We start from the raw sequence: 27,423 nt of genomic DNA, 5'->3' as shown, positions 1-27,423 counted from the left end.
CAATTCTTTTATGGGGCCAAAGCCAGAAAAAATACACACTTCACCAACTTAATGAACTGGGGCAAAGCTCAAATCTGGGAAATTCTATTAAAAAGGTTCTCCCTTAACTTTCATCAATGTTTTTAGCGCTCCAGACCTGCAGTTGGCTAATTGTTGACTCTTCTGAACCTCTTTTCCCAACCGGGTCACAGCACCAAGTGAAATCTGGAAAATCTCCCCACAGTGATGCAGGTCTAGTGTTTGCTGTGGTAAAATGAGGGTATCAGGGAACACAGACTGATGCTTTAATCAAGCGCTTCTTTACTGAGCAGGCCTGAAGAGAGTATTCTGGCATGCACACAGCAGTACAGAAAGGGAAAAAAAATGAAACCAACACATAGAATGACATCTCGATTATCGTATCTCACAAATACCTTTTCTCGCTAACCACTAGAAGATAGACATAGTGAGAACACTACATACACACTAACACAAATAATTTAAAATGTGGAAGCTGTTCAGTCTCATAATAGCATACTTCTAGTTTAAATATTTCACTTCTTGGTTTTTTTTTTAGGTACACTTCTCATTTTTTTGCAAAGCAAAAGCAACAGGTATGGTTAACTGCTTGGTCATTCTGACTATGATCTCCTTCATCATTCACTGGTAGGAATATTGTCATTTTTGGAATAAGGGCAAAAACTGGAATATTTTGTGAATCAATCATCAATCATTTTATTTATAAAGCCCAATATCACAAATCACAATTTGCCTCACAGGGCTTTACAGCATACGGCATCCCTCTGTCCTTAGGACCCTCACAGTGGATAAGGGAAAACTCCCCCAAAAAACCCTTTAATGGGGAAAAAATGGTAGAAACCTCAGGAAGAGCAACTGAGGAGGGATCCCTCTTCCAGGACGGACAGACATGCAATAGATGTCGTACAGAACAGATCAACATAATAAATTAACAGTAATCCGTATGACACAATGAGACAGAAAGAGAGACAGAGAGAAAGAGATGCAGGACAGACGGTAATGACAGTAGCTTACAACAACATTAATTCATGTAATAATATTATAGTTATAATTATAATTATAATTCTGGCTATTGTGGTACAGTACAGTAGCATACCTTGGGCATCAGGTTACAGTGACCAAACAATTGTGTTCCGGCACACACACACATGCCACACTCACGTGGTGTTGGGGGATGGGGATGAATACTACCCTCCAGTTAGGTCCTACTGCAAACAATGCCTGGGAATATGCCAGACACTTAACATGCACACAGGTAACAGCTAGAAAGGAGGCAGGTAAGATGCATACCCTTATTGTGACATGATCTCCCTCAAGGGGCCAGGACAGATGAGGCAAGCCTGAGGCTGGCTGCATACGGCTACTTTTAATGAGTGGTTAGACCAGGGGGTAATCAAGTCTCACCTGGTCTTAATAGGTTGATCAGAGGGTGCGGCAGAATGCAAGAGGGAGGGAGAGAGTGTGTGAGTGCAAGAGGTCTCCCTCATTACACATGCATGTATTTTTGTCCAATCAGTTTTAGGTGGATAACATGTTCTCAGACAATTGTCTCAGACTGATCAGAAAAGCCAAATCTGAATTCTATTTGTCGTCCTTTGTGAATACCTCTGGTAACTCATCTCAGTTCTGGAAAACTGTCAAATCCTTAAAGAATGGTTCCACCATCTCACTCCCTTCTAAAATTTGCCTTAAAAATCAAATCATAACAGACAAATCAAATATGTGTAAGGCTTTTAATCATCATTTCATTTCAGCTGGGAATATCTTTGACACTCTGAAAATAAGTTTTCTCTTGCAGGTGAGGTGAGGTTTATAATAAATTGGTCTGTCTAAACCCTAACAACTCTATGGGTGAAGATAATTTAGATCCTTTATTCCTACAACTCAGTGCTCAATGGCCGACGTCGGCCCGATGTACCAAGTTTAGATTGTTAAGACATAGCAGGGAGAGCGTTTGCTCATTGCCAATACGTGACGTCGGCCTTTAATCGAAAATGACCACCACATGACGATCAATAAAAACAATCAATAAAAGAAGCTGCGCTCAGTGGCCGCTCCTTCTATATTAATATTCATATGCTTCGTTAACTACGACCTTTATTCATTTAGGTCGGACCTTTCAAACTACAAATATTTCACCATCCAATGTGAGAAATCAATGGTAACATTCAAAAATAGCTAACTGTTACCCTATTTCGTGTGTAAGTGTGCACAATGAAGAGACAAAAGTCAATTTGACAAACTTTATTTTCAAATTTCCACAAACAATATCTGATGGCCAGTCCGCTTCTCCTGGCAGCCTGCAAGAGACAGAAAGGACGATAAGCACATAACTTCAAGACACAAATCCCAACTTCACCCCGTTTTTGTTTTTTGTTTTTTTGTTTGTTTGTTTTTTAAGCATTTTAGCTCTTTAGTCTTTTACCCAGATTGAAGGCTTTGGGTCCGTAACTCTGCTTAATTTAGTGTTGAAACGGTTAAATAACGGGATCCGTTAACTCCGTTACCTGTTTATGGGGCCAAAGCCAGAGAAAATACACACTTCACTAACGTACTGAACTGGAGCAAAGCTCAAATCTGGGAAATTCTATTAAAAAGGTTCTCCCTTACCTTTCACCAGTGTTTTAAGCACCTCAGTCCTACAGGTGACTAGTTGTGGACCCTCTCAGACCTCTATTCCCATCCGGATCATGGCACCAAGTGAATTCTGGAAAATCTTCTTGCAGTGATGCAGGTGGAGTGTTTGCTGTGTTAAAATGAAGGGATTGGGAAACACAGACTGATACAACAGAATCAAACACTTCTTTATTGAGCAGGCCTGGAGAGAGTATTCTGGCATGCACACCGCAGTACAGGAAAGAAAAGAAATTAAAGCAACACATAAAATGACATCTCGTTAATCATATCTCTCAGTTTCATTTATAAAGCCCAATATCACAAATCACAATTTGCCTCAGAGGGCTTTACAGCATACGACATCCCCCTGTCCTTAGGACCCTCTTGATTTCTTAGGTATACTTCTCATTTTCTTGCAAAGCAGACATCTTATATTCTAAGCAACAGGTATGGTTAACTGCTTAGTCATTCTGACTATGATCTCCTTCATCATTCACTACTCTTCATCAACCTTCCCCACAGTGGGAATATTGTCATTTTTTGGAATAAGGGCAAAAGCTGGACTATTTTGTGCATGTAAACATAGTCAGCCTTTACTGCAGGTCTGATGGTCCTGCAGCGAAATCCACTGTTGTAACACTGCACTGTTATGGAATTACAACACTGTTATAGCACTGTTGTAATTCCATTTTTAGTTTAGGGATGTAGAACGTCTCCCGACAGCCTGCAATCACACAGAGAAACACTTAATAACTAACATAACTGCCAACAGCAGCCAAGAGACAAGATTTACGACTGTAGGAAATTAAATGTCAGACTTTGATCGTCTTATTTTAAGGTAACTAAAATAAATCCTTTTAAAAACATTTTCAAGACCTAAACATATGACAGTCATGCACATCCAAAAACCATTTAAGGCAGGCACTGGACAAGAACAGTAACAAACAACAGTCTGAAGAATAGCGTTCAGCTTGAAACATTAGCTGTGGATGTATAATGTACCAATAAATTGCACTTAAGAGAGTTACAGTATGTGGACCTTCTCTGGTGTTGTTTAAAGACCTATTGCCCTGATGTGAGAATTGACAGTAGCTTTAGAGTTGCTTTGCCACTCTTCAAAATTGGTGTAAAATGACATAAAAAGTCAGCCTGAACAAAATCAGGTAGAACCTAATCACACACTGTTGCCCATTTCACTACACTGTTCCATTTGCTGTCACAGGAAGTGATGAAGCAGGGGCTGGCTTAAGCATCACATATAAGAGTCAGCAATCATTTGAGTAAAGATAGCATAGACAGTTTAATTTTCACTGTGTAGAGCAGTGTTCTTCTCAGTGAACAGCAGATACATTTCTCTCAGAACATCATCACCTTCTGTTCCAGGAGAGACGGACAGCTGAAATCCAGTCTAAAGAGGCATTTAGCAACTTCAGCAGGTAAGAACTGTAGTCGCTCACTTTAATTCTTTATTTGTGCATGAAATAAAATAAGATTTTAAAAAATACAACAAATTTAAAAAATACACAGGGGGAATGGAAAATCCTTTTAGGGCTTGTGAACAGAACTAACTTAACATTGACATTAAAGACAGCTGTATATGCTTAACTTACAAACAGACATAATTATTTTTACAATACCCGATAAAAGGAAATAGAACACTACATTCATGTACTGCACAGGCTTTGTAAGGAGGTGGCTGTGAAGGATGGCGGGCGTACAAAGTGCAGGATGTTGATATTAGAACCTTGGCCTCGTGTCCAGTCTCCTGTCAGAGGCTTAGGCAACAAAAAAACACCATAACACAGACTCTTGTCTTGGGCTTAGGCAAGATACTGTGGCGGAAAACAAATGATTTACATTTTGCTAATATGCTCAGTATCAACATTTTTGTGACTTAAAAGTTACATTAATTCGCAACATTCCTCATTATGTTGATAAAAAATTAGCTCTGCATTACATTTCCTATAAAACATATAGCTGTATATAAATGTAATTTCTGGTAAACAGAGCTCCTAATTGAAAACTAGCCAAGGTTTGTTCTATAAAACTGACCATACAACAGATGTGGTGTGGTAACAGTGGCTCTGAGACCTATTTTAGCTTTAAAAGGAAATGGAAAGTGAATTGTGAAACTGAAATACACAAGTACCAATCTGAAGTTCATTTGTCACATATGTTTAATAACTTTGATAACGGTTTGATAACTAGTAAGTGGAGTGGCCACTTTATTAGGTACACCTACCTTGTATCAGGTTGGACCCAGTTTTGTCTTCAGAACTGCCTTAATTCTTCGTGGCATAGATTCAACAAGGTGCTGGAAACATCCCTGAGATTTTGGTCCATATTGACATGATAGTGTCACACAGTTGCTGCAGATGTGTCAGCTACGCATCCATTATGAGAACCTCCTGTTCCACCAAATCCCAAAGGTGCTCTATTGGATTGAGATCTGGTGACTGTGGAGGCCACTGGAGTACAGTGAACTCATTGTCATGTTCACAAAACCACTTTGAGATGATTTGACCTTTGTGACATGGTGCATTATCCTGCTGGAAGTAGCCATCAGAAGATGGGTACACTGTGGTCATAAAGGGATGGGCACAGTCAGCAACAATTCTCAGGTAGGCTGTGGTGTTTAAACCATGCTCAGTTGGTTCTAAGAGGCCCAAAGTGTGCCAAGAAAATCTCCCCCACACCATTACACCACCACCACCAGTCTGAACCGTTGACACAAGGCAGGATGGATCCATGCTTTCATGTTGTTTACACCAAATTCTGATCCTACCATCTGAATGTTACAGCAGGAATCGAGATTTATCAGACCAGGCGACATTTTTCAATCTTCTATTGTCCAGTTTTGGTGAGCCTGTGTGAATTGTAGCCTCAGTTTCCTGTTGTTAGCTGACAGGAGTGGCACCCGGTGTGGTCTTATGCTGCTATAGCCCATCTGCTTCAAGATTCGGCATGTTGTTCGTTCAGAGATAGTCTTCTGCATACCTTGGTTGTAAAGAGCTGTTATTTGAGTTACTGTTGCCTTTCTATCATCTTGAACCAGTCTATTCATTCTCCTCTGACCTCTGGCATTAACAAGGCATTTTCACCCAGAGAACTGCTGTTCACTGGAGATTTTCTCTTTTTTGGACCATCTTCTGTAAACCCTAGAGATGGTTGTGTGTGGTTAAGGTTAATGACTTTGAAGACCGGGGTTTGAAGACTGGGGAATACCGGTCAGGGCAGGTAACACATATTCAGTCTGGACCCTTAGACAAGGTCAATTATGCTGCTAGCCTCAGGATGAGTAAGGATGAGTTGTGCCGGCTTGGATGTCGCCCGGCTCAACAAGGTCTGCATCAGGTGTTGGGGAACCAGGGCAATCTGATGAGAAATGGGCTGCTGGAACAACACATAGATGGACTAGAACAGAGAATGCTACTATACAAGTAACCCCAGCTAGAGGGGCTACATTCAAAGGATGTGGAATATATGGGTGCTTCAAATCCCAACATCCAGGCTGACGAAGAAACCCCGAAGCTGTTTACCAAGGCTAAGTGATAAAGTACCCTCTGAGAGACTGTAAAGTAGATGATGTGACTGCAGAAAATAATAGTTTATGATATTTTTATTTGCACACACTAAGTGAAAAAAAGAAAAGGGTTTGAAAATAGAAGAAAGCCAGAGAGTTGGAGGAAGACAGTGTGATTTTACTCTAGAATAGCTTACTTGTTCATTCATTCATTCATTCATTCATCTTCTAACCGCTTCATCCTCTTGAGGGTCGCGGGGGGGCTGGAGCCTATCCCAGCTACATCGGGCGAGAGGCAGGGTACACCCTGGACAGGTCGCCAGACTATCGCAGGGCTGACACATAGAGACAAACAACCATTCACGCTCACAGTCACACCTACGGACAATTTAGAGTTACCAATTAACCTAGTCCCCAATCTGCATGTCTTTGGACTGTGAGAGGAAGCCGGAGTGCCCGGAGAGAACCCACGCTGACACGGGGAGAACATGCAAACTCCGCACAGAAGGGCTCCCACGCCCGGGATCGAACCGGCAACCCTCTTGCTGTGAGGCGAGAGTGCTAACCACCACACCACCGTGCCGCCCTTAGCTTACTTGTTGTTAAGATTAATAGTGGGTTACTGCCTAAGTCAGTCTGGCTGTATTGAGATGTTTTCATAGTGGTTTAATTTCACAACAGTGGTAAATAGCATTGAGGCTTAGGGCAAACACTATTGTTACCTGGCTGTCCATTATAGGAGGTCAAGGAGACGTGATGCTGCTCCGTAGGGAGCTCAATTTGCGTGTGTTAATTGTGGTGATTGTGACAACAGGGGATCGACTCAGATGCAGTCGTGCTCAGTGTGATGATGTTCTATAGTCTCATTTAGCCACTTGTTAGCAACCACCATGTGAAAGAGAGAACAGAACAAAAGTTTCTAAAGCTTGTGAAAACCTCAGACCTTATTTCAGAGATCTAATCAAAAAAACCTCACTGACTTTGAGAGGAGGGAACTGGGACTGCTAAAATGCTGGGTTTAAGGACTCATTCCTGCAGCACTCTATAGCAACACCACAGGTGGACAGTGAATAGTGGGGTACAAAAAGCTTTAGAAATCAAGGTCTTTGCAGACACTGAACACATATTTAATTTGTGACCTAACACGTTTGCTTGTCCATACAACTTATGACACTGTCTGTAAATGTCCTTATTATCTGATAGATCATCGGTTATGTTCTAAAACAAAGGAAGAGCATTTCTGCAGACGCAGCAGGGCTGAGGCAGGTTGAGTATGTCTGCAGCTGGAGCCATGGCACTCAGGTGGATCATTCTGTTCTATGGCCTTGGACTGGTACCAGTAAACTTTTGCTTTTTTTTGCAACATTAACAGTGATATTATATCTCCAGTGCAAAGCAGTGACATTGATTATGATGATTATGATGTATTTCCTCATGTATTTACCAGGCAATAGCTAAGCTTACAGGTGATACAGGTGAGTCACATGTTATAAATGTTTCTCATGTTAATTCCTGTCAAAAGGGGGACAAAAACTTGACTTAGGCTGAGGTTAGATAGTGAGAAGATTTCAAATACCTCACTCAGAATAATTTAGAAATTCATTTCAAATCTTCAGGCCAGGCACCAGAATTTCAGATTTTTAGTTTAAGAATAAATAAGCATTTTAAACATATGCTACCTTTTAAAGTAAACACGTCTCAGGTCTGTGGGACAGGACGAAATGCTTATTGCACATGTACAATAATAAATGTTAATAGGATACTTCTGTAGTCCCTTTTTTTGAGCAGCATCTTATTGATTCTGCATCTACAGAAACTGATGTTGATGAAGGTCATGACTGGGACATCTTTGACATCAATGAAGGTTTGTGGACACATTATTGTTTTGCTTTGTTGTATAATCTGTGCATGGTTCTGAGGATTTTCATAAACTGATACGATTTTCTGTTGCAGCTGCGGGGCTGAACCTGCTGGAAGGAGATATCGAACAGGACAAAGTAAGCTGGTGTACACAGGCACCAAAGACTCCAGAGGCTGCTGTTACTCTTCAATAATTTCCATATTTGGGTCTATTTGAGTACGGAGGGACAGATGAATGAAGTAAAGATAATTATTTAATACAGATTACAGGTGTGGAGATTAACAGATTATGTGCTGATCAAGATTTGACAGAAGATTTAGATGCCTGGACTCCAGAGAGAGATTTGTAACCAGGAGGATGTGGAGAATGTGTACAACCACAGCATGAAAGACCTACAGGCAGAAAGAGAAGCATATTTAGACCAAGAAGCAGAGAATGTGTGTCGCCGTGTCATTGGTTAACTGTAATCAGCTGACAGAATGGCAGAGTGAATGGCAGATGGTATGAGGAATAAATTACAGACATAATCGTGCAGAAGTATAGTCCTCCTGACTTAACTTTAGCTGAAGCTTCATTTGTGTCTAAGTATCGGGTGTGTGATGGGACATTTTGAGCACAGAAAAATATCTTTTTGCACACAAATTTTATTTTAGAAAGGGAATGTCCATCCATACTTCCATCGTCACTGATGATCCTTAAAATTTACCGACTCCAATTAACTGATTTGGTAGTTACAGTGTGTTTACATAGATAATTGAGCAGAACAGGGTTTTGTCTTCTCAGATTAGATTACAATTGCATGATCATTAGTTATGGAATGATATGAAAAAAATCATGTCACGTCTATCCTAGCCAAAATAATTGCAATTCACAATATTATTCCAATAATCCGCAAAATATGCTAAGAACTTTTAAAATGGCACTAAAACCTATAGGAATCATCTAACCCTACATTTTGTTAGGAACCAAATACTTCTATTGCATCACAGAGAGGACACACATCTTTTTATGCCTCAGCACCAGTGACAGCCGTGGTCGACGGCATTATGATTTCGAGTCCTTATGTACATTTGTTCATACGTCACATTCTCTTGAATGCATTGTTTTAAGAACACCTTGAGGGAATCTCCTCAAATTTGGCACAAATGTCCACTTGGACTCAAGAATAACTGGTTAGAATTTGGTGTGACCTTACATCCATCTCATTCTCGTGAACGCAATATCTCAAGAAAGCCTAAAGGGAACTTCCTTAAATTTGGCACAAATGTTGAGAATTTGTTGGTCAAATGTCACTGTGACCTCACAAGACATATTTTTGGCCATAACTCAAGAATTCATACACTAATCATGACAAAACTTCACACAAATGTCAAATAGGATAACACGATGAAGAGATGACATTTTATTATGCAAAAAGTCAAAGGTCAACTTCACTGTGACGTCACAATGCTCTGCAAAACACTTTTCTGGCCATAACAGAAGGGGAGACATTTGGTCAGATACTGAATTAGTGACACTAATCTTGGGTGTCCAAGATGTGTGTGAACCGTCCGTGTATTTTGAATATGCAGCTTCTTTGCAGTATTGTCAATGTCAGCTGTCATGGCTACATGACTCTGGACAGACATGGATGTTATATTTAACTGCAGCTTGACTGGTTTGCAGAGGCACACAACTGCAATGCAGTAATTCTTGCTTTTTTGAGCATCCTTTTAAGTGAAAAAAGGGCAAACAATGTTAAAAAACACACTTTCCAACTATTTGAAATAGTACATTATCTCCCGACAGTAGAGCCGGCAGCCGTAATCCTATACACACCTTGCATACATTTCCATATGCCATTAGTGACATCCGCCAGATTTACTGCAGACTTCTAATCAAACAAACACTGCCATGAAGATCCTCTTAATGATATGGCAGTGATGAACACTCCTTCATCTGTTTATGTGACTTGAAGACATATCTCAGGAGTACAAGGCTTTTTGATTGTTAATTGTAACAGCTTGGTTTGGTCTGTTTGTTGCAATTGTTGTTACTATCTTCATGCCTAAATGTTTTTGTGATGATGCTGCTAAATGAGGGAATGTGTTGCCTGCTTGATGTAGACTTTACCGCATGTTTCTCTGGGCTATATTCAATAATAATATAGTACGTTGTAGCTTATTATTTAGATGCCTGTTGTTTATAGGGCTTTTAGATGGTCTTTGAAATGCATGCAGTAGACTAATCACAGTGTTATGGTGTTCCTGCAGTGTTGGGAGGGCCACTTTTAAAAAGTATTACACTACAGATCACTAAATACATGCCCTAAAATGAACTTTGTAACATTCCATTACTCAGACTAAATAACGTTTTCTGAATACTTTACAATCATCTTGCTGAGCTCATTTGTGTAGGTCTGATATTTACATACCAAAAACACACAACAGTGTCCTGACTGCTGTTCATTTGAAAATCGCCTCATGAAATTTATACTATGTCCTAACAGCAACAGCAACCTCTTCACACTGAATCTGTTATTAAATGTGCACTTCTGTTACGTCATGTAAACAAGCCATGTAGACTACCCATGATAATAATAATAATAATAATCTTTGTTTATAACAGAGTTACAAAGTGCTTTACATGTCAACAATTAAACTAGACAAAACATGAAAACAACAACTTTAATCAGCTCGACTGAAGACGTAACTTTCAAAGACAAGCGAGTACTATCTTTCTACATTTACTGGAAATGACATACAGCTAACAGTTAGTAGGTTGTAATCAGTGATGGTTATTCACCAGAAACCTTCAGCTTTCTGGCGTTCTCTTTCCAGCCAGCTGCCACCTTGTTTAGGTTTCTGGGATGGAATGTGAATGTATCTTCATTTGAATTCATGAATCAGCTCCTTGTCCATTGTGGCTCTTTCAAACCAACATGGGTCCCTGAGCACAGATATGCAAAGGGCCCGCGACCTCTCATACACAGGAGCAAGACGCACAGACTTTGTGGTGATTTTGCATCTTTCTGTAGTTGTCTTGCATCTTTTTTGTGGGTTTGTTTCCCTTTGTTGTCATTTTGTGTCTGTTTTTCTCATTTTGAGTCTCTTTCTGGTTGATTCATGTTAATTTGATGGGCCCCTGGGCCTGCAGTAGGCCCGTTCAGTAATTCATCCATGTATCCGACAAAAACTCAACTTAAGACGCTGTACACATGCTGCTTCTTTTACGTCCTGGAAAACATGAGGTCAGGCAATGGGTGCTACTCTTGTGCCTTTTCTGTGCCAGCTTTCAAGAACACGGTGGCAAAGCAACCGTTTAGCAATTTATCCACAAAAATACCATTTACGATATGTAAAAATCTTTTTCTGTCCTCAAAATGCCCCGTGGTGCACTAAGAATTAAGACACAATTCCAATTCTGTATTTGAGCTGTATATGCAGGAAATAAAGCTGGGTAATTTGAACAGTATTAATGTGATGATAAAATCTTTGAATAATTAAAATAATGTCCATGTAGAGATGTTGTTATTTCAGCACTGAGAGATAATACAACTTCATTGGTCTCAGGTCTCATTTTGTGTCTCATTTTTCAATTGATTGTTTGGAAAGCCACTGAGTAATAATTCCCCTGGCTGACAGGATCAGTTTTATACTACTACAAACTAACAGATGTTGAAGTGTTCTAACAGGATGGGTTACCTGTTTGGCTTGAAGGTTATCTAATTTGCATGGCCATTACGGAACGCAAGCAATTTGAAAACATAAGGTTTAAGTTAGATCACTGAAGAGAGATCGCTCTCTTCTCTTCTTTATTCATCTCTATTGCATATGCATTGTTGTCTTCATTCCTATCAGACATTCAGAAACACCATCATAGGAGACAAGTATCGCTGGCCAACAACCGTTCCCTACTACCTAGAGGACAGCCTGGGTAAGACACTGCATTATTATGGAAACTCACATTCACAGTATTTACATTTACAGTATGGTTATGCACCAAATTAGGGGGCTATTTCATCTGTTTCTTTGTGTTACACTTTGTAACATGTAGAGATGAATGCAAAGGGAGTGATCCTGAAGGCATTTGACCAGTACAGACTGAAGACCTGCCTTGACTTCACACCATGGAAAAAAGAGAAGAACTACATCTCTGTGTACAAAGGGAGCGGGTGAGCTGCTCTGTTCGCTATGTCAGTGTTTATTCAAACCATCCTCCCCCCATGAAGGCCGTGTAGGTCGTCTGTGCAAGCAGACCATATCTCTGTTCACTGTTAGGTGGCGACCTCTAGTGGCCGTAATAATTATGACAGAAGCAAAGAGGAAAGTCAGGTGATACATTCAAAGCTATCCTGTAACAGTAGTTCTCAGCCAGGGGTCGCAAAGGGAGTTCCAGGGGGTCCCCAGAAAAATGGAGAAATAATTTATTTTTTACTATTTAATTCCCTGTAGCAGCGAGCCCAATGTGAGGAAGACTCACAAGTGCGACTATAATGATCAGGGGTGTTTCTAGGATTTGAGGACATGTGGGGTTTAGCCCAGACCTCTGTAGGAGGGTCCGAGGGGAACCTCCCCCCGGAATATTTTTTTAATGAACAAGCTTTTTTTTTGTTTCATTTTATGGTTCTTTATACTTCTACTCCTCTACATCTCAGAGGGAAACTTTTTACTGCACTACATTTATTGTCTGCTTTTGATATTTTGAAGACTCAGATCATAAATACAAAATATCATTAACTAATAAATAATGATGGATTATTATAGATTAAAGTACCCAGCAGTATATAAAGTCATTAAAATGAGCTCCACCTGTACCAGCTATAACATCAAAGTGATTACTGATGCGCTTGCTGTCTTTTGCACGTTATCACATAAAATGCGCTGCTTGAATGACACAGAGGGCCCAAAATTTGCATTTTTGAACAACTATGTCATTTGTGAGAGTTTAAATGCATGACCAAAATTATACATTATTAGTTCCAGGAGTTTTTTTTTAGATCTGGGGCCAGAATCCAGACCCAGAATCTTTTTAGATGGAGGTTCCTGGAGGGAAAGTGACCTAATGTGTATCAAGTTAGGGGTCAGAAGAGGTCGAGAACCGCTGGTCTACAACAAAAGATGACGCATTAAAAGTAGCGCTAGTTGTATAAGATAGTAGGCTATACATTTCAAGTCCTCTAAGTGCGCGCAGCTGCCCCAACTCATTTGGAAGTGGTGTAAACGTAGTGTGGCTGGATGAAAGCAGATTCAACATAATACAACACTAGATACTGTACATTATGAATTTGATTTTTGCTCCTTATTTTGTAGCTTGTTTTTATCTGTTAGCTTAATATTTGTTCAAGACACGTCTCATGTCTCAGCAACACACTCTCATGAGATTTAGCAACAGCTGATACAATGTTGCACTGGGTTCAAAGTTAGTTTTCTCCTTATTTGTTTTGGGTTTTTTATATAAACATGCTACTATAGTGTCAGAATGTTCAAAAGATATGTAGCTTGCCAAAAATTGGTCCATAATTTACCTTGGTGACTATGAAGTGAAAGAATCGGTCAGAGCCTGTGTTCACATTTACTTCTTTCACTGGAGTGAACAGCCTCAAGACCGCCACTCTCCGCCACGGGGCAGTGGCAAAACCCACATGACAAAGATACAGGAAATGACTCTAAAGTGAGCTGTTTTCTCTCTGAACGGTCGTGTCTAGGTGGTAAGCTTAGTTTTGCAAAACTCTCCCAAGCTGTTTGAAACATTCTTGTCTCGCTGTTTTCTATGACAATGCTGTGGTTGCAGTTTGGATAGGTTGGGCACAAAAAGCACTTGATTAGCATTAGGTAGAGATAATGGTTTGAGTTAAAATGATCATTGGAAAAATGATGTAACAAATCAAGCTGCAGTTTTTCGTGATTCTAAAGTAACCGCCTGGACACAACCTTTCTGAATCATCTGTGACGTAGTATGAAACAAAGTCTGTGCAGGGATGAGGTCGGGATGGAAGGGTGGGTCAAACAAACAAGGGACTTTCACTTAGTCAACACTAAGTTATTTTAAGTTAAGCACAAAACCTGACCTAAATCATTTTAAAACTTTAAAGATACTAAGTAACTGACTGTTTCACAACATTAACCACTTGTTTAAACCTGTGACTGTTACCAGTTACATATGTCTCATTTTGGGAAACACTGGAAAATGACCTATTCTGCTGTTTAGGTATGAGGATGGGTTTGCTTTGGTTGTTTTGGTTTTACAGCACACGCCTTACACATTACCTGCCCAGTAGACAAAGTAAGCCACCAGCAAGTGAATGAGGTGTCAGGTGGAGCAATATTTTTCTCAGGGGTTGATAGAGACCTTATCAGAGCTAAAATAAATAAAGAAATAAAAAAGAGTGAATATTGGACTTGTGGTTGTTGGGTGACCACAAACAGGATTACCAATAAATCGTAATGTTGTTCCGTGTCTGTGTTTTAACACTTTGATCTGCTGTCTCCAACTGACTCTTTGCTGAGTCCCGCCTTCAAACGCAGGCCAAACTTTGGATATTATTTCCATATGGCGTGCAGTTGGTGAAAGGCGGGCTCTATGACAGCTTGACAGTCTAACGCAAAGGGGTGGGGCTTAGCAAAGGGTCAGTTGGGTAAAACAAAGTGTATTTTACTGCTTTAAGCCACAGAGAATTTCAATAAAAACCTTAAAAATATGCAGCGTTAATTGAAGTGTAATGTACTGTTAGTTTAGGTTTTTGCACAAATATCAGTCTTCTGACACTGAGGCCAGTTCTGAACTAAAGCTTTTGAATGCTGACCTTCTCCTGCAGCTTTAAGGACCACTCATTAAAAAGTGTGTCTCACTTCCCCTCTCTGTATAGATGCTCCTCCCATGTAGGCAACCAGCGTGTGGGGAAGCAGCAGCTGTCCATTGGTAAAAACTGTGATAGTCTAGGAATTGTTGAGCATGAGTTCCTGCACGCTCTGGGCTTCTGGCACGAGCAGTCCAGAGCTGACCGTGATGATTACATCACCATCATGTGGGAAAACATCAAATCAGGTAACACTGATCAATGATCAGTGAAACTTTATGTAGTAACTTCAGACAGTGAATGAAAGTATTTATTATCTCCTGTGTTTTTCTCCAAATACATGCCTTCTATCTGAATACATTTTTATCATAGTGGGGAAGTAGTTTGCAATACTGTTGGTCCATCTAGTCTTGTTAAAAAAACAAAAACTGCATTCCCCAGGTAAAGAGCACAACTTCATAAAATACAATGACACAGTGTCCAGCGCTCTCGGCGTTCCCTACGACTACGGCTCTGTCATGCACTACGCCAAGACATCCTTCAGCATCAGCTCCAAGCCCACCATCGTCACCAAGATCCCCCAGTTCATGGATGTGATTGGTCAGAGGATGGGGTTCAGTGCTAGTGACCTAACCAAGCTCAACCGTCTTTATAACTGCAGTGAGTCATGTCAGCCCGTCATTGTGTCCATCAAACAATAAATCAGACATTAAACTTGCACTTTGCGTGTTTGAACAATCCATAAACTAAATCAGCTCATAAAATAAAATATATTTTAATCCCACAGAGGTACAAGACAGGTCAGAGTTTATCTTGCAGGAGATGATGATAATATATATCAATAATCTTTGACAATAACCTCTAATTCATCAAACCTCACAACCTCAATGATCATTTATTTATCGTCACAGCCTCTCTTATCAATAAAGTTTTCATTGTCTTTCTGCCAAGGGTTGCCAGCTCTTGTCTGTTTAGTGTTCTTCTGGGTCCAGATTAACTTCTGTTGCGAGACAATGTAACCATATTTGTGTGGTGGTATTTTTGCTCTCTACATGCAGTACCTTCCCTTCAGTTATCAAGCACTGCATTGAAGTGTCTGTTTCCTCTCCGCAGCCAAGTCTTCTACCTTTGTGGACAGCTGTGACTTTGAGGAGGAGAACATTTGTGGGATGATTCAGGCTCCTGGCCATGCAAAGTGGGAAAAACGTAGTAGTGCCCGTGGAGGGCCTCAGACTGACTTCTCCAACATGGGACAGTGCAAAGGTGACAGTCAATCACAACAAATGCTTGTTATGGAGTTGGACCTTTTATAATGTCCTGGACATTCATTTTAAAATCTACTGTAGACTCCAACAAAGCATTCTCATAGAATGGTTCTTAAGATATTGTACGAATTAGTGCCCCACAAATGACTTTAGGTCCTAAACATACAGTTACATACCTTATGTAAAGTTATGAAGGTTAGGTTTAGGAAAATACCTTGAAATGACTCAGAGGCACCTGTAGCTCACCTGGTGGAGTGTGTGCCCCATATAGGCTATATCCTTTGCAGCAGCACACGTTCGATTCTGACCTGTTGCCCTTTGCTGCATATCATCCCCCCTCCCTCCCACCTTTCCTGTCTATCTACAGATGTCTTATCATCAAGGGCAAAAGTGCCCAAAAATAATCTAAAATAAAATGACTCAAAGTTCACACCGTTCCAAACATATGACTCCAGGGGAAAGTCTGGGGGGAAAGTCCAGGTTTTTGTGACCCATCCACGACCCTAACTTCCCTCGTTTACTCCTGTCAGTGCATTGGTCATGTGATTGCAGCCTTTCGAAACATCTGGGATATGTATGAATTTGGCTGCGTTATTTTTTGTAGGGAATCACACACACTGTTTGTGAGAACAGCCTTACTCCGAACACTTCCAGGATACCAGATATGTTATGAAATATCCAGAACTCTCAATTTTAGGGAAATAGTAACCCAGTCTCATTCCCAACACGTCAAACACTGACTCTTGGTCAGTGGCCTTTCAGCCTCAGAGACAGGTGCACATTTTTTAGTGGCAGCGACGGGCAGCTACATTTCTTGATGCTCTGGGCAACTACCATATAAAGAGCAAGAAAGTCCACATAGGGTGGGTGGGAGTGGAGTAGTGGTGGTTCTAGGCCAGTTTCAATGGGTGGGGGGGGCAAGCTAGGGCCAGTCCTTTTGATACAGGGGCACATACAAATACGGTCAAATATCTAAGTCTGAACAATAAGATATATATGTGTAAGGGGGTCCAGGGGCATGCTCCCCCGGGAGAAAATTTTGTATTTGATTTAAAGGCATCAATCTGGTGAATTCTGAGAGTAAAGTTATGATGGCAGAATATGCCTAGATTTCAACATCTTTGTGCTTTTTATGTGTGAAAAATGTTCCATTTTTACTGATAAAAACACTAGTGGTATGTTATGGTGAAGGGTTACACTTAAAATACGGCTAAGGATTAGTGGTTAAACATTTCAGTAATCAAAAGAAAAATGACTGACGTACTGATCTGCCTCTGGAGGGCTATTTTAATATTTAAAATCATGTGCAGACAAAATATTCTTTTAAAATTCTCACACTCACAAGTTCAGTTACAGATACGCAAAACAATACAAAATACGCAAAACGAAAGGAAAACAAAAGGTGAGATTCAAATAAATTACACACAAACAGGCACAAATTACTGCTTTCCTCCCTCCCTCTCGATTTGCAAGTACAGCACCCTGAATCAGAGCATTTCAAAAGCCCTCTGGTAGTTGAATGTCTCTGGGACAGGCCCATTTATGGCAACCCACTGGATCCGTGGCGTGCGCGATCTGGCCGAGGCGCGGGTGCTGGAGCTAATAGCAGCCATTCAAGAAGCTGCTCCACCAGCCGCGGCCTAGAAGCGGCTCGGCGCTCCGCTCCGCTAAAATTACGCGCCGCGTCTATTTCTGACGACGCGTCAATTTGCACAGACCAAATGAGTCAAACAGGAAGTCAGGCACAGAAAAGACGAGAGTATCCGGTCGATTTTCAAAATAAAAGACCCATGAAAACTCCGGATCGTATTTCACATCACTACATCAACATGATGTGACAGGCATGAGTCAAATGAAAAGGAAAAAGTTTTCAGAGCTTACCTCAATGGTGCTGTATGTTGCCGTGCAGGCTCAGAGTTGTCTTAAATACAGCCACACAATTCTCTACTGATGTTTTCTGGGTGTTTTCAAGAATGCTCACGAAGTGGATGTCAGTATTCCTCAATATTCCGCTTAGAAATGCGGTCTGCTCTATCAACTCAGGCTCACATTAGCGCTAGGAGAGCGACGTCTGTGGTGAGGCCGGGAAGGGGGAGGGGGAGGGAGGGGGTCCTCTAACCGCTTCATCCTCTTGAGGGTCGCGGGGGGGCTGGAGCCTATCCCAGCTGACATCGGGCGAGAGGCAGGGTACACCCTGGACAGGTCGCCAGACTATCGCAGGGCTGACACATAGAGACAAACAACCATTCACGCTCACAGTCACACCTACGGACAATTTAGAGTTATCAATTAACCTAGTCCCCAATCTGCATGTCTTTGGACTGTGGGAGGAAGCCGGAGTGCCCGGAGAGAACCCACGCTGACACGGGGAGAACATGCAAACTGGAGGGAGGGGGGAGCCGAAGAATTCTCAGGAGGCACTCCAACCAGTGCGCTACAGAGTGACGTTCATTTACCGGAGGCATTTTATATCTGGCCAATTTTTGGAGACTGTGGCAGGGCAAATTAGTCAATGTATGGGAAACACTGTATTTAAACACTAGAAAACTCAGGCCCTTTTCCTTGTTGTGTGGTGTATTCTGCATGATTCACTGGGTGCGCCTCTTTAAGTGGTCCGACCGGCAATCTGTTGAGACGATTTAGTTCCGCATTCCCCCTCCACTCCTCGGCGGGGGGGCCACAGGGGGGGGCGGATTCGGAGTTACGGGGGCACTGGCCCCTGCTGGCCCCCGCCCAAAACCGCCATTGGAATGGAGATGAATAGGTCAAACAAACTCCAGACTTTCACCTTGGAGACCACTGTTTGTGTTCCTTGTGAAACCAAAAGTTGATCAAGTTGTTTTAGTAACAATGTAGTGTGCTAGTATTGGTATCATGCAATACCAGTGAAGTTACATCATGTGAGTAACAAATGTTACTAATGGTGGCAGCACGGTGGTGCAGTGGTTAGCATTCTGGCCTCACAGCAAGAGGGTTCCTGATTTGAATCCAGGGTGGGTGATTCGAATCCAGGGTGGGGAAGCCCTTCTATGTAGAGCTTGCATGTTCTCCCCATGTCAGCGTGGGCCTTCTCTGGGTACTCTGGCTTCCTCCCACAGACCAAAGATAAGCAGTTTAATTGGTGACCCACTGAGGTAGGTGTGAATGTGAGTGTGAATGGTTGTCTGTCTCTGTATGTTGGCCCTGCGATAGTCTGGCGACCTGTCCAGGGTGTACCCCACCTCTTGCCCAATGTCAGCTGGGATATGCTCCAGACTTTGCTGAATTGACAATAATAAAGTCGGTCCTTGGATATGGTACCATAAAATGTAACATGACAAACTTCTGAGGCCCAACATTACTGAACTGTTGTCTCCTTCAGGAAAAGGCTACTTCATGCACTTCAGCACAGCCTCTGCTACACGTGGTGCCCGTGCTGTCCTGGAGAGTCGTTGGCTTTACCCCAAACCTGGTGCCCAGTGTCTGCAGTTCTTCCTCTATAACAGCGGGGCAGCTGATGATGTTCTCAATATCCAGGTGCGACAGTATGACAAGGCCAACCCCAGCGGTAAACTAAAGCTCTTCAAGAGAATTTCAGGTAACAAATGAAATATTACATGTCGTGTGTGATGTACAATGTTGTTATCATTAAAGCCTCCGTATGCACAATTTGGAAGTTTGTGACATCAGCGGCTCAGAGCAACACTTTGACTGCCCCTGTGTTCACCTGCAGTCCCTCATTTTTCAACAACATCCTTTACGAATGTTATCAGACCATTAAATGGCCATTATCAGTTGTTGTCGCTACCATTAAAGTGCTTCAGATGGGGTAAAGTGCACCTACCAGTGGGCCAGAATGTGCACATCAAAAGCTATGAAATGGTTGTAGTTACAGTTCTCAACCCAAAGCCCAGCAGGTTGCACTGAAAGCAGCCAGGCTCAGTCCTAGGCTCTCTGTCCTTCCTCCGGGCCGGAGCAGAGACCTTCTCTGGTGGGGAAATACAGTGTGCAGATTCAGTGATCCACCAAGCTGATCCCTTTTCTGCCACACAGCCGGTGTGTCCCAGCCATTACAGCCCGACCAGTGCTTTTTGGAGGGTTTCATTTGGTCAGACTCAGGCTTAGGGTCAGTATTTTATGTGATGATATCAGATGGGCCAGTTTTGGGCTTCAACCCACACGAGTTGGTTTGGTTCATGTTATAATTTTCGTTGAGAACAGTTTTGTTAGATTTCACTTTAAGTTTTATTAGGTTTATGCGCTAAAACTACAGGTCAGGTTAAGGAAGAGATCATGGTTTGGATTAAATTAAGTACAACTGTTTTGACCTAAGGTATGTAACATAAATTTAATTAGTCATGGCAGTTCAAAAGCTCCTGGTTTCACAAGGGGCAGAAACAGCCAGGGTCAGAGGGTAACAGAACACAAGTAACAGCGTTATGTATTTAAAATACAAAACATGAGTATCTGTATTCCATTACGATTTTAATTGCTGGTATTCAGAATACAGCTACTGTCTTTTGAAGAGATTGGTTTTTGTTTTATGACATTACATCTATGGCCACTAGAGGTCACCACTAAGAGTAAACATAAATAGAGAAGATAGGACACACTACCTCAACTCTATGCCCCTGACAACTGATAATGACCATTAAATGGACTGATAACACTCAAAGCATGTATCAAATAAAAACAAATATAATATATAGTAAGAATAGATCAGCTCAGCTAAAATCAAGAACTCAAATATTTTACCTACAACCCCAACCATGTTTTTAAATTAGTGTTTCATCTCTATTTTATCTGTGCTCTTTACAGGAGGTGTCAAGGGCTCCTGGGAACTGCATAACATCAATCTGAATATGACACAGAAGGCCCGTGTGGTTTTTGAGGGTGTGAGGGGAAAGAAACCCTCAAAAGGAGGTCTCTCTCTGGATGACATTAATCTGTCATCCACCAAGTGTCCTCAACACACCTGGCACATACGCAACATCAGGGGCCTGCTAGCCACCACACCAGCAGGAAAACAAATGTACAGCCCTCGCTTTCTGTCACCAGCAGGTTACTCCTTCCAGGTAAATGCCTTTTAAATATCTGATTATCTCGGTGCTGAAGAAATCCAAAGCTTGACACACCTATTGTAGTTCTAGTTGCTATAACTGAACAACATCTGTTCTAAGGAGGTGTTACGTTAATGGTCAATGAACTAAAATTACTAGCACATGCTTGTACAGTACTTTAAAGTTACAATGTGTAATTTACGTGGTTGTTTATTAGCAAATATCAACTATTGCTTTCATAAATATATATTAACTAAAGTGTAATGCAATTCACATACAAATGGAAGCTTTCTCATAGGCTCAGAATGATTTCTCTATATATACACAAGCAGGGTGCGGTATGCTGGAGGCTGCCTTCTTGGGTGCCATATTTGAATACAGTGGCCGAAAGGGATATACACGCTTCGCCTTTCACGTTTATCTACAACTTGCCGTCACTGGAGACAGAGAAGGTGAAGCTCAATCCGGGGCGCTTCTGCGTGAACCTGCTTTGTACTTTTATGATTCTGTCGCATTTTAAATGGAGGACCACACACATGTTTTGCCCCGTAAGAGGGAAACCACGCCACCAAATAAAAGAAAAAGATCAGATAAGTGAGGGTGGGACAAACGCGAGTGAATATCAGCGTTGCTTATTCCAGTCGTGGAAAGAACTCCTGAAGGAGAAGGATTTCACAAGGGATGCAGAGGTTGCCTGCTTTCTGCTAGACAGGTAGGCTAATTCAATCTGATATTTTAAAATCATTTGCCGCACTGTGCCATGACTATCACATAAAACGTGTTATTTTAGCATTACTGTCCTAATTTTTGCTCATGTTACCAAAACAATTAGAAATAAAACACTCAATCAATCAATCATTCATTCATTCATTCATTCATCTTCTAACCGCTTCATCCTCTTGAGGGTCGTGGGGGGGCTGGAGCCTATCCCAGCTGACATCGGGCGAGAGGCAGGGTACACCCTGGACAGGTCGCCAGACTATCGCAGGGCTGACACATAGAGACAGACAACCATTCACACTCACATTCACACCTACGGACAATTTAGAGTTACCAATTAACCTAGTCCCCAATCTGCATGTCTTTGGACTGTGGGAGGAAGCTGGAGTGCCCGGAGAGAACCCATGCTGACACGGGGAGAACCAACCTGATCTCACAGAAATACGTGAAATGACCACGACCTATTAACACCGCATTCCGTGGTGGCAGCATGTCATGGGTTGAAATTACGTGCTGCCACCATGAAAACAATGCCAATGTAAAGTCAATTAGGATCCTCTCCCGTGGTGGACACATGGATTCCCTGATTCAATCACGTCACGTCAACCTCGTTTTCCTCAGTGATATCTTTAACATTCCTGTCGAACCAGCAACCAGCAACCCGGGCGTGGGAGCGAGAGTGCTAACCACCACACCACCGTGCCGCTCTAATCAATCAATCAATCAATCAATCAATCAATTTTGTTTATAAAGCCTAATATCACAAATCACAATTTGCCTCACAGGGCTTTACAGCATACAACATCCCTCTGTCCTTAGGACCCTCACAGTGGATAAGGAAAAACTCCCCAAAAAAACCCTTTAACGGGGGAAAAAAACGGTAGAAACCTCAGGAAGAGCAACTGAGGAGGGATCCCTCTTCCAGGACGGACAGACATGCAATAGATGTCGTACAGAACAGATCAGCATAATAAATTACATATGTATGACATGAGACAGACAGACAGAGAGAGAGAGAGAGAGAGAGAGAGAGAGAGAGATACAGGCAATGACAGTAGCTTACAACAACATTATTGAAAGTAATAATATCACTAACATGGTTTAGATTCCTGAATAAATATTCACCTCATCGCTAGATACTCCTGAAAAACTCGAAAAACTAGTGCAAGGCTTTTTGTCCTACGAGGCCACCATTACTTACCCGACGGGAGGGGTGAGCGAGTGAGCGCTGCAATCTAGAATTTGACCGCTGATGTCACTGTTACTCAACATTTTTACACACTGAGGCTTTAACATTACTTATTTTCTATAGGCAAATGGCATGGCAAAGTTAGCCGAAGGATACAATTATTATGACTGCGTCAGCTTTTCAAAATAATGTGTTAACAAAGGGTATATAATGCCAGGGTTGGTCCTCACTAGACAGGCCCACAGGGAAAATGCCCAAACTTCCCTGCCAGTCCATGCCGACTTGATTGTATGCAGGTCAACAGTCTGAGTCCTCTGAGAAAGAGGCTGAAAACACTGCCCGAAATGCAATCTTGGAACTCATTAGCTATCGTCCCACAATAATTTAGCTTTATTAGCTTTTTTGAATGTATCTGCATTCATATGCAGTTATCTGTTAATGAAGGTTAGTTGAAATGTCTATCCAACTATAATCTCGTGTCTTAAGTTGCTGATGGAGCTGTAAGCAATGACTGGTGCACAAAAGTGGAAGTCTTGGCTGATATCAGTTGCATATCTAATGTCTAAAACGGATCCCATGAAATGCCGCCAGAGGCTGAATTTGTCATCAGACTAATAGCCGATGGGATTGCTTCATACTGCTTTGTGATCTGCAGGTAAGTGTCTACATGAATGGAAGTAGTAACCATCCAGGGTACTTGGCCACCTTCTTCCACCTGACTTCAGGCCCCAATGACTACAAACTCAAGTGGCCGTGTCCATGGCAGCAGGCAACTATGGCCCTGATGGATCAGCAATCTGACATCAGACAGCAAATGAACATGCACCAAATGGTCACCACTGACCCCAACCAGAAGTTCTCTGATGGTAAGAGAAGGGGGGATAACTTTTAGTGTACCAAGCTCGACTCACCTCATATTGTTGCTTTGTTGGTCAAACAGAGATTGACAGTTCACCTGTTTCTCCACAGGCACTGAGTACTACTGGGATAATCCCAGGAAAGTGGGCTCTAAGGTATGTGAGTCTGATGGCAGTTTTTACTATCGAGGCCCAGGCTACGGAACGACTGCCTTCATCAGCCACAGCAGACTAAAAAAAAGAAACTTCATCAAAGGAGACGATGCCTTCTTCCTCTTTAGTCTGGAAGGTGTGGAGTCAGACAGGACCAAGATATCACACACAACCATATTATATATCATCCTGTCTCTGAAACGTCATAGTTGTTATCTGCTTGTCCTCAGATATATCTGATCTGTTGGTATCTCAGCCTCTTCCCCACTCTGCAGTCCAAGCTGATGCAGGTCTGATGAAGGCTGCAGACCAAGGTGCTCTGCAGGGAGCTGCTAATAATCCCATGCTGCTTACAGCTGTGGCAGTGTCTGTGGCAGCAGCCATGTTGGTGGTTTGCGTGCTGATCATAGGGAACACCTGGGCGATGAGGAGGAGGAGACAGCAGCAGATCGACAAGGTGGCAATCCTACAGGATATGCCTGGATTCATGGAAGTGAGTATTAAACATTAGGGTCAACACTAGTTCATATCATAGAAATTATTTACCGTGCTAATGCAAACTGAAGCAAACTGTCATGTTCTTAGTTTGTGTTTAAAAGATCTGTTCTAAATGTGTGTCTCATTACAGTAGCAGCCGTCCCAACATTTTACATCTCCTCTCACCACTCCATGATGTCCCGGTCAAAGGAATCTATCTATCATATTTCCAACCCACTTTGGATCAAACCACGCCCACCTCCACAAAATGAAGGTGGGCAACCAGATGTCAAGGACTGATCACTGACTGTCAGCCTACTGCTAGCCAGCCCTCTGCACAATGCACCTACGGCCCCTCTGATTTATTCCCCCTAGAAAGTTTTGTTTTGGGGAGTTGGGAGGCAGTCCAACCACTGAAGATCCATGAAATTCATGGTGTGGAAAGTACAGTGACTTGGAAAATACCAATATGGGAAGTCAAAGGGAAACTTTGATTTTCAACCAGCTCTGTGTTACCGCAGTGTCTGCAGCCAAAAGTTAAGGCAACCTCCACCAGCAAATGAGCTTCCAGTGCTTGTGGCACAATGGAGAGCCAAACACCTGGAGTTCCCCGCTGCACATACTGCCTACATTGTGATGACAGAGCTGGTTGGAAATCTGCAGTTTCCCTTTTAACAACTGTAACAACTTAAATTAGGCAAGTGACTATCAGTAAAAAACAATAGACTGTACAATAATGATAAGCAACATGACAGCTCCCCAAAAGTGAAGCCAAAAAATCTTGATCACCCCCTGGTGGCTGGCTGCAGTATAGGTCATATTAACATAAATGTGAAGTGGATGAGACACGGGCCAAACCAGAAAAATCAAAGTACATGTCACATAAGTTTTTGCTACTGCGCAGACTCTAGCTCCAAATTACATCACCAGTATGAGATGGCAGCGGACGTATCCATGACATTTTGGCTTCATTTTTGTACGTAGGGAGTGGAGACACATTGTCCATCTTTATATACAGCGTATGGTAAAAAACAGACACATGCATACATGAAGGAGGTACAGGGACATGGAAACCCAGTGTCCTGCCTCTAAGGAGAGGGATGAGAGGGGCAGAGCTCCTCAGTGATTTTTGGCAATGGTGGTGTCCTAAGCCACTGATGAACTCTAATTATCAACTAATTATCAGGCCTTGACATTTGGCAGCCTGTTTTCATCATGTGGAAGTGGGCCTGGTGTCATCTAATTTTTATGTCTAAGTTGGAAAAATTATAGACATCTTCAGCCAGAAAATTTCAAGCCTCAAACACTTCAATTCCTGCATTCTGGTGAATTTTTACGCTCCAATTTATGGTGGAAATGTTTTTATTTACATCAAGGAAAATACAAAATTCAGGTGTCAGGTAACAATTCAAAATATAAAGATATAATGTAATATAATACAGTAAGGCTCTCAGACATTCTGTATTGCTTTCAAATATTTACTCTCTTGCAGCTCAACTTTTCTCATTCAGTGTTATCTCTGCTGAGTCAACATACATGTAGGCATGATTTACTAAGTCCTTCTTTGTGTCTTTTGGTTGGAGAAGTAACCTCTTAACATATGCATGTGGCACCTTTTCACATTATTGATAGATTAATTCATTAAAAACACTTGGATTTTAATAGCTCATCTGTGCTACAGCAAGGTTTCTGCTTATGTTTAAAACTTCGTAACAAACTCCAGACTGTCACCCAGGAGGCAGCTGTTCATTTTGCATGTGAATTTTAATCCCAAACCATGATGTTTTTTGTCTCAATCTAACCACATGGTTTTGTTGCCAAAGCCTAAGGAAATTAATCTGACAACGAAGTGTTTTACCTACATTGTCAGTTTAGTTTAAAAAATTGTATGTATTTAAAGAGCAGAACTGTACATTTCCTCTGAAAATGGAGGTATAAGACACAATGCATGTAACAAGTATAAATTGACATGCCGTACATGAACATCCAAAACAGATGCAGGAGGGTGCATCATATTTTGACGTGTGTCTACTGGCAAAGCAGCTGTATTTGATGAGTTGGGATGAGTTGGGCCCAAAGATTTACATCGTGAAAGAGACATCTGTAAACCAATGGATACAGTTTTCAAGCATCACATTCCCTGCAAATGACTTGTTTAAATATCAGGATTTGATTGATTCAGTCCGATTTCAAGAGTGTAGAGGGACGGCATGCTTAAATAATTATATTCCCCTTTAAGTTAGCGCGGGTCTAAACTGGAAGTTACCTATGGGCCCAATGATGTGAAAGCTCCAGGTTATCTTACAAATGGAAGTCGAACATTTTTGGCCTCTTGCGCCACTGACCAATATTCATAGGAATGAATGGGGCTCCACTGCTAATGCTGTATCCAGGTCTCTTTATACATCCACTGTAAGAATGCGTCTGTCACAGAAAGTCTCCTATAGTATGTCACATGTGTGAAAGGGCACATTCAGATCTCAATCTTTAAACATTGTCTGGAGTTCATATGAGAAAACAGCTTGGTTAGGATGGGAAATGTAGTTTTTAATTCATACTACACGAAACAGCCAGATGTCAGTATTTTTGATCCCAACTAGCTAAAATGTTTAAAAATAGCAAAGTTTCTTTATCAAAAAGTGGGGATGCAAAAACACACCTTCGCTCCCTAGTGAGGGTCCAACTGCTCTGTTTGCTCCAATGTTCAGGCACTTTTGTCTACTACTTGTTTTTATGTTTTATTTGAATTTATGTTTGAAATAAAATCTCCAAGAGTATGCATATTCAAACCATGTGTTTCTTTCATCATTTCTAGATTCGCAACTCAACGTTTTGGAATTAAAATATTGTGCTTACTTTCCAAGATTTTCAACCTTGTAAGCTGTGAGGCTACTGAGGCAGCCTGCAGACTTATAATTGACCCTTAA

At 41.6% G+C, this 27,423-nt stretch overlaps 1 protein-coding gene across 2 annotated transcripts; it reads left to right on the top strand.

Annotated features, from left to right (window-relative positions):
• The first annotated feature begins 3,931 nt into the window (after window positions 1-3,931).
• Window positions 3,932-27,263, top strand: LOC125882232 (meprin A subunit beta-like). 2 transcript variants are annotated; one of them, XM_049565985.1, is made up of 16 exons: window positions 3,932-4,070; window positions 7,361-7,490; window positions 7,605-7,632; window positions 7,971-8,021; window positions 8,111-8,154; window positions 11,858-11,933; window positions 12,054-12,171; window positions 14,866-15,044; window positions 15,238-15,456; window positions 15,910-16,059; window positions 19,423-19,638; window positions 20,859-21,115; window positions 23,665-23,875; window positions 23,979-24,155; window positions 24,250-24,512; window positions 24,648-27,263. In XM_049565985.1, exons 2-16 carry the CDS (start codon window positions 7,431-7,433, stop codon window positions 24,648-24,650), a joined length of 2,052 nt encoding a protein of 683 aa, XP_049421942.1. In that variant the 5' UTR covers window positions 3,932-4,070; window positions 7,361-7,430; the 3' UTR covers window positions 24,651-27,263. The 2 variants fall into 2 exon arrangements, with proteins under 2 accessions (XP_049421942.1, XP_049421943.1); XM_049565986.1 differs by lacking the exon at window positions 15,238-15,456.
• Window positions 27,264-27,423: the final 160 nt, after the last annotated feature.

This window comes from Epinephelus fuscoguttatus, linkage group LG21, assembly GCF_011397635.1.
Source record: "Epinephelus fuscoguttatus linkage group LG21, E.fuscoguttatus.final_Chr_v1".
NCBI lineage: Eukaryota > Metazoa > Chordata > Actinopteri > Perciformes > Serranidae > Epinephelus > Epinephelus fuscoguttatus.
This window is presented reverse-complemented; position numbering and strand designations above follow the sequence as displayed.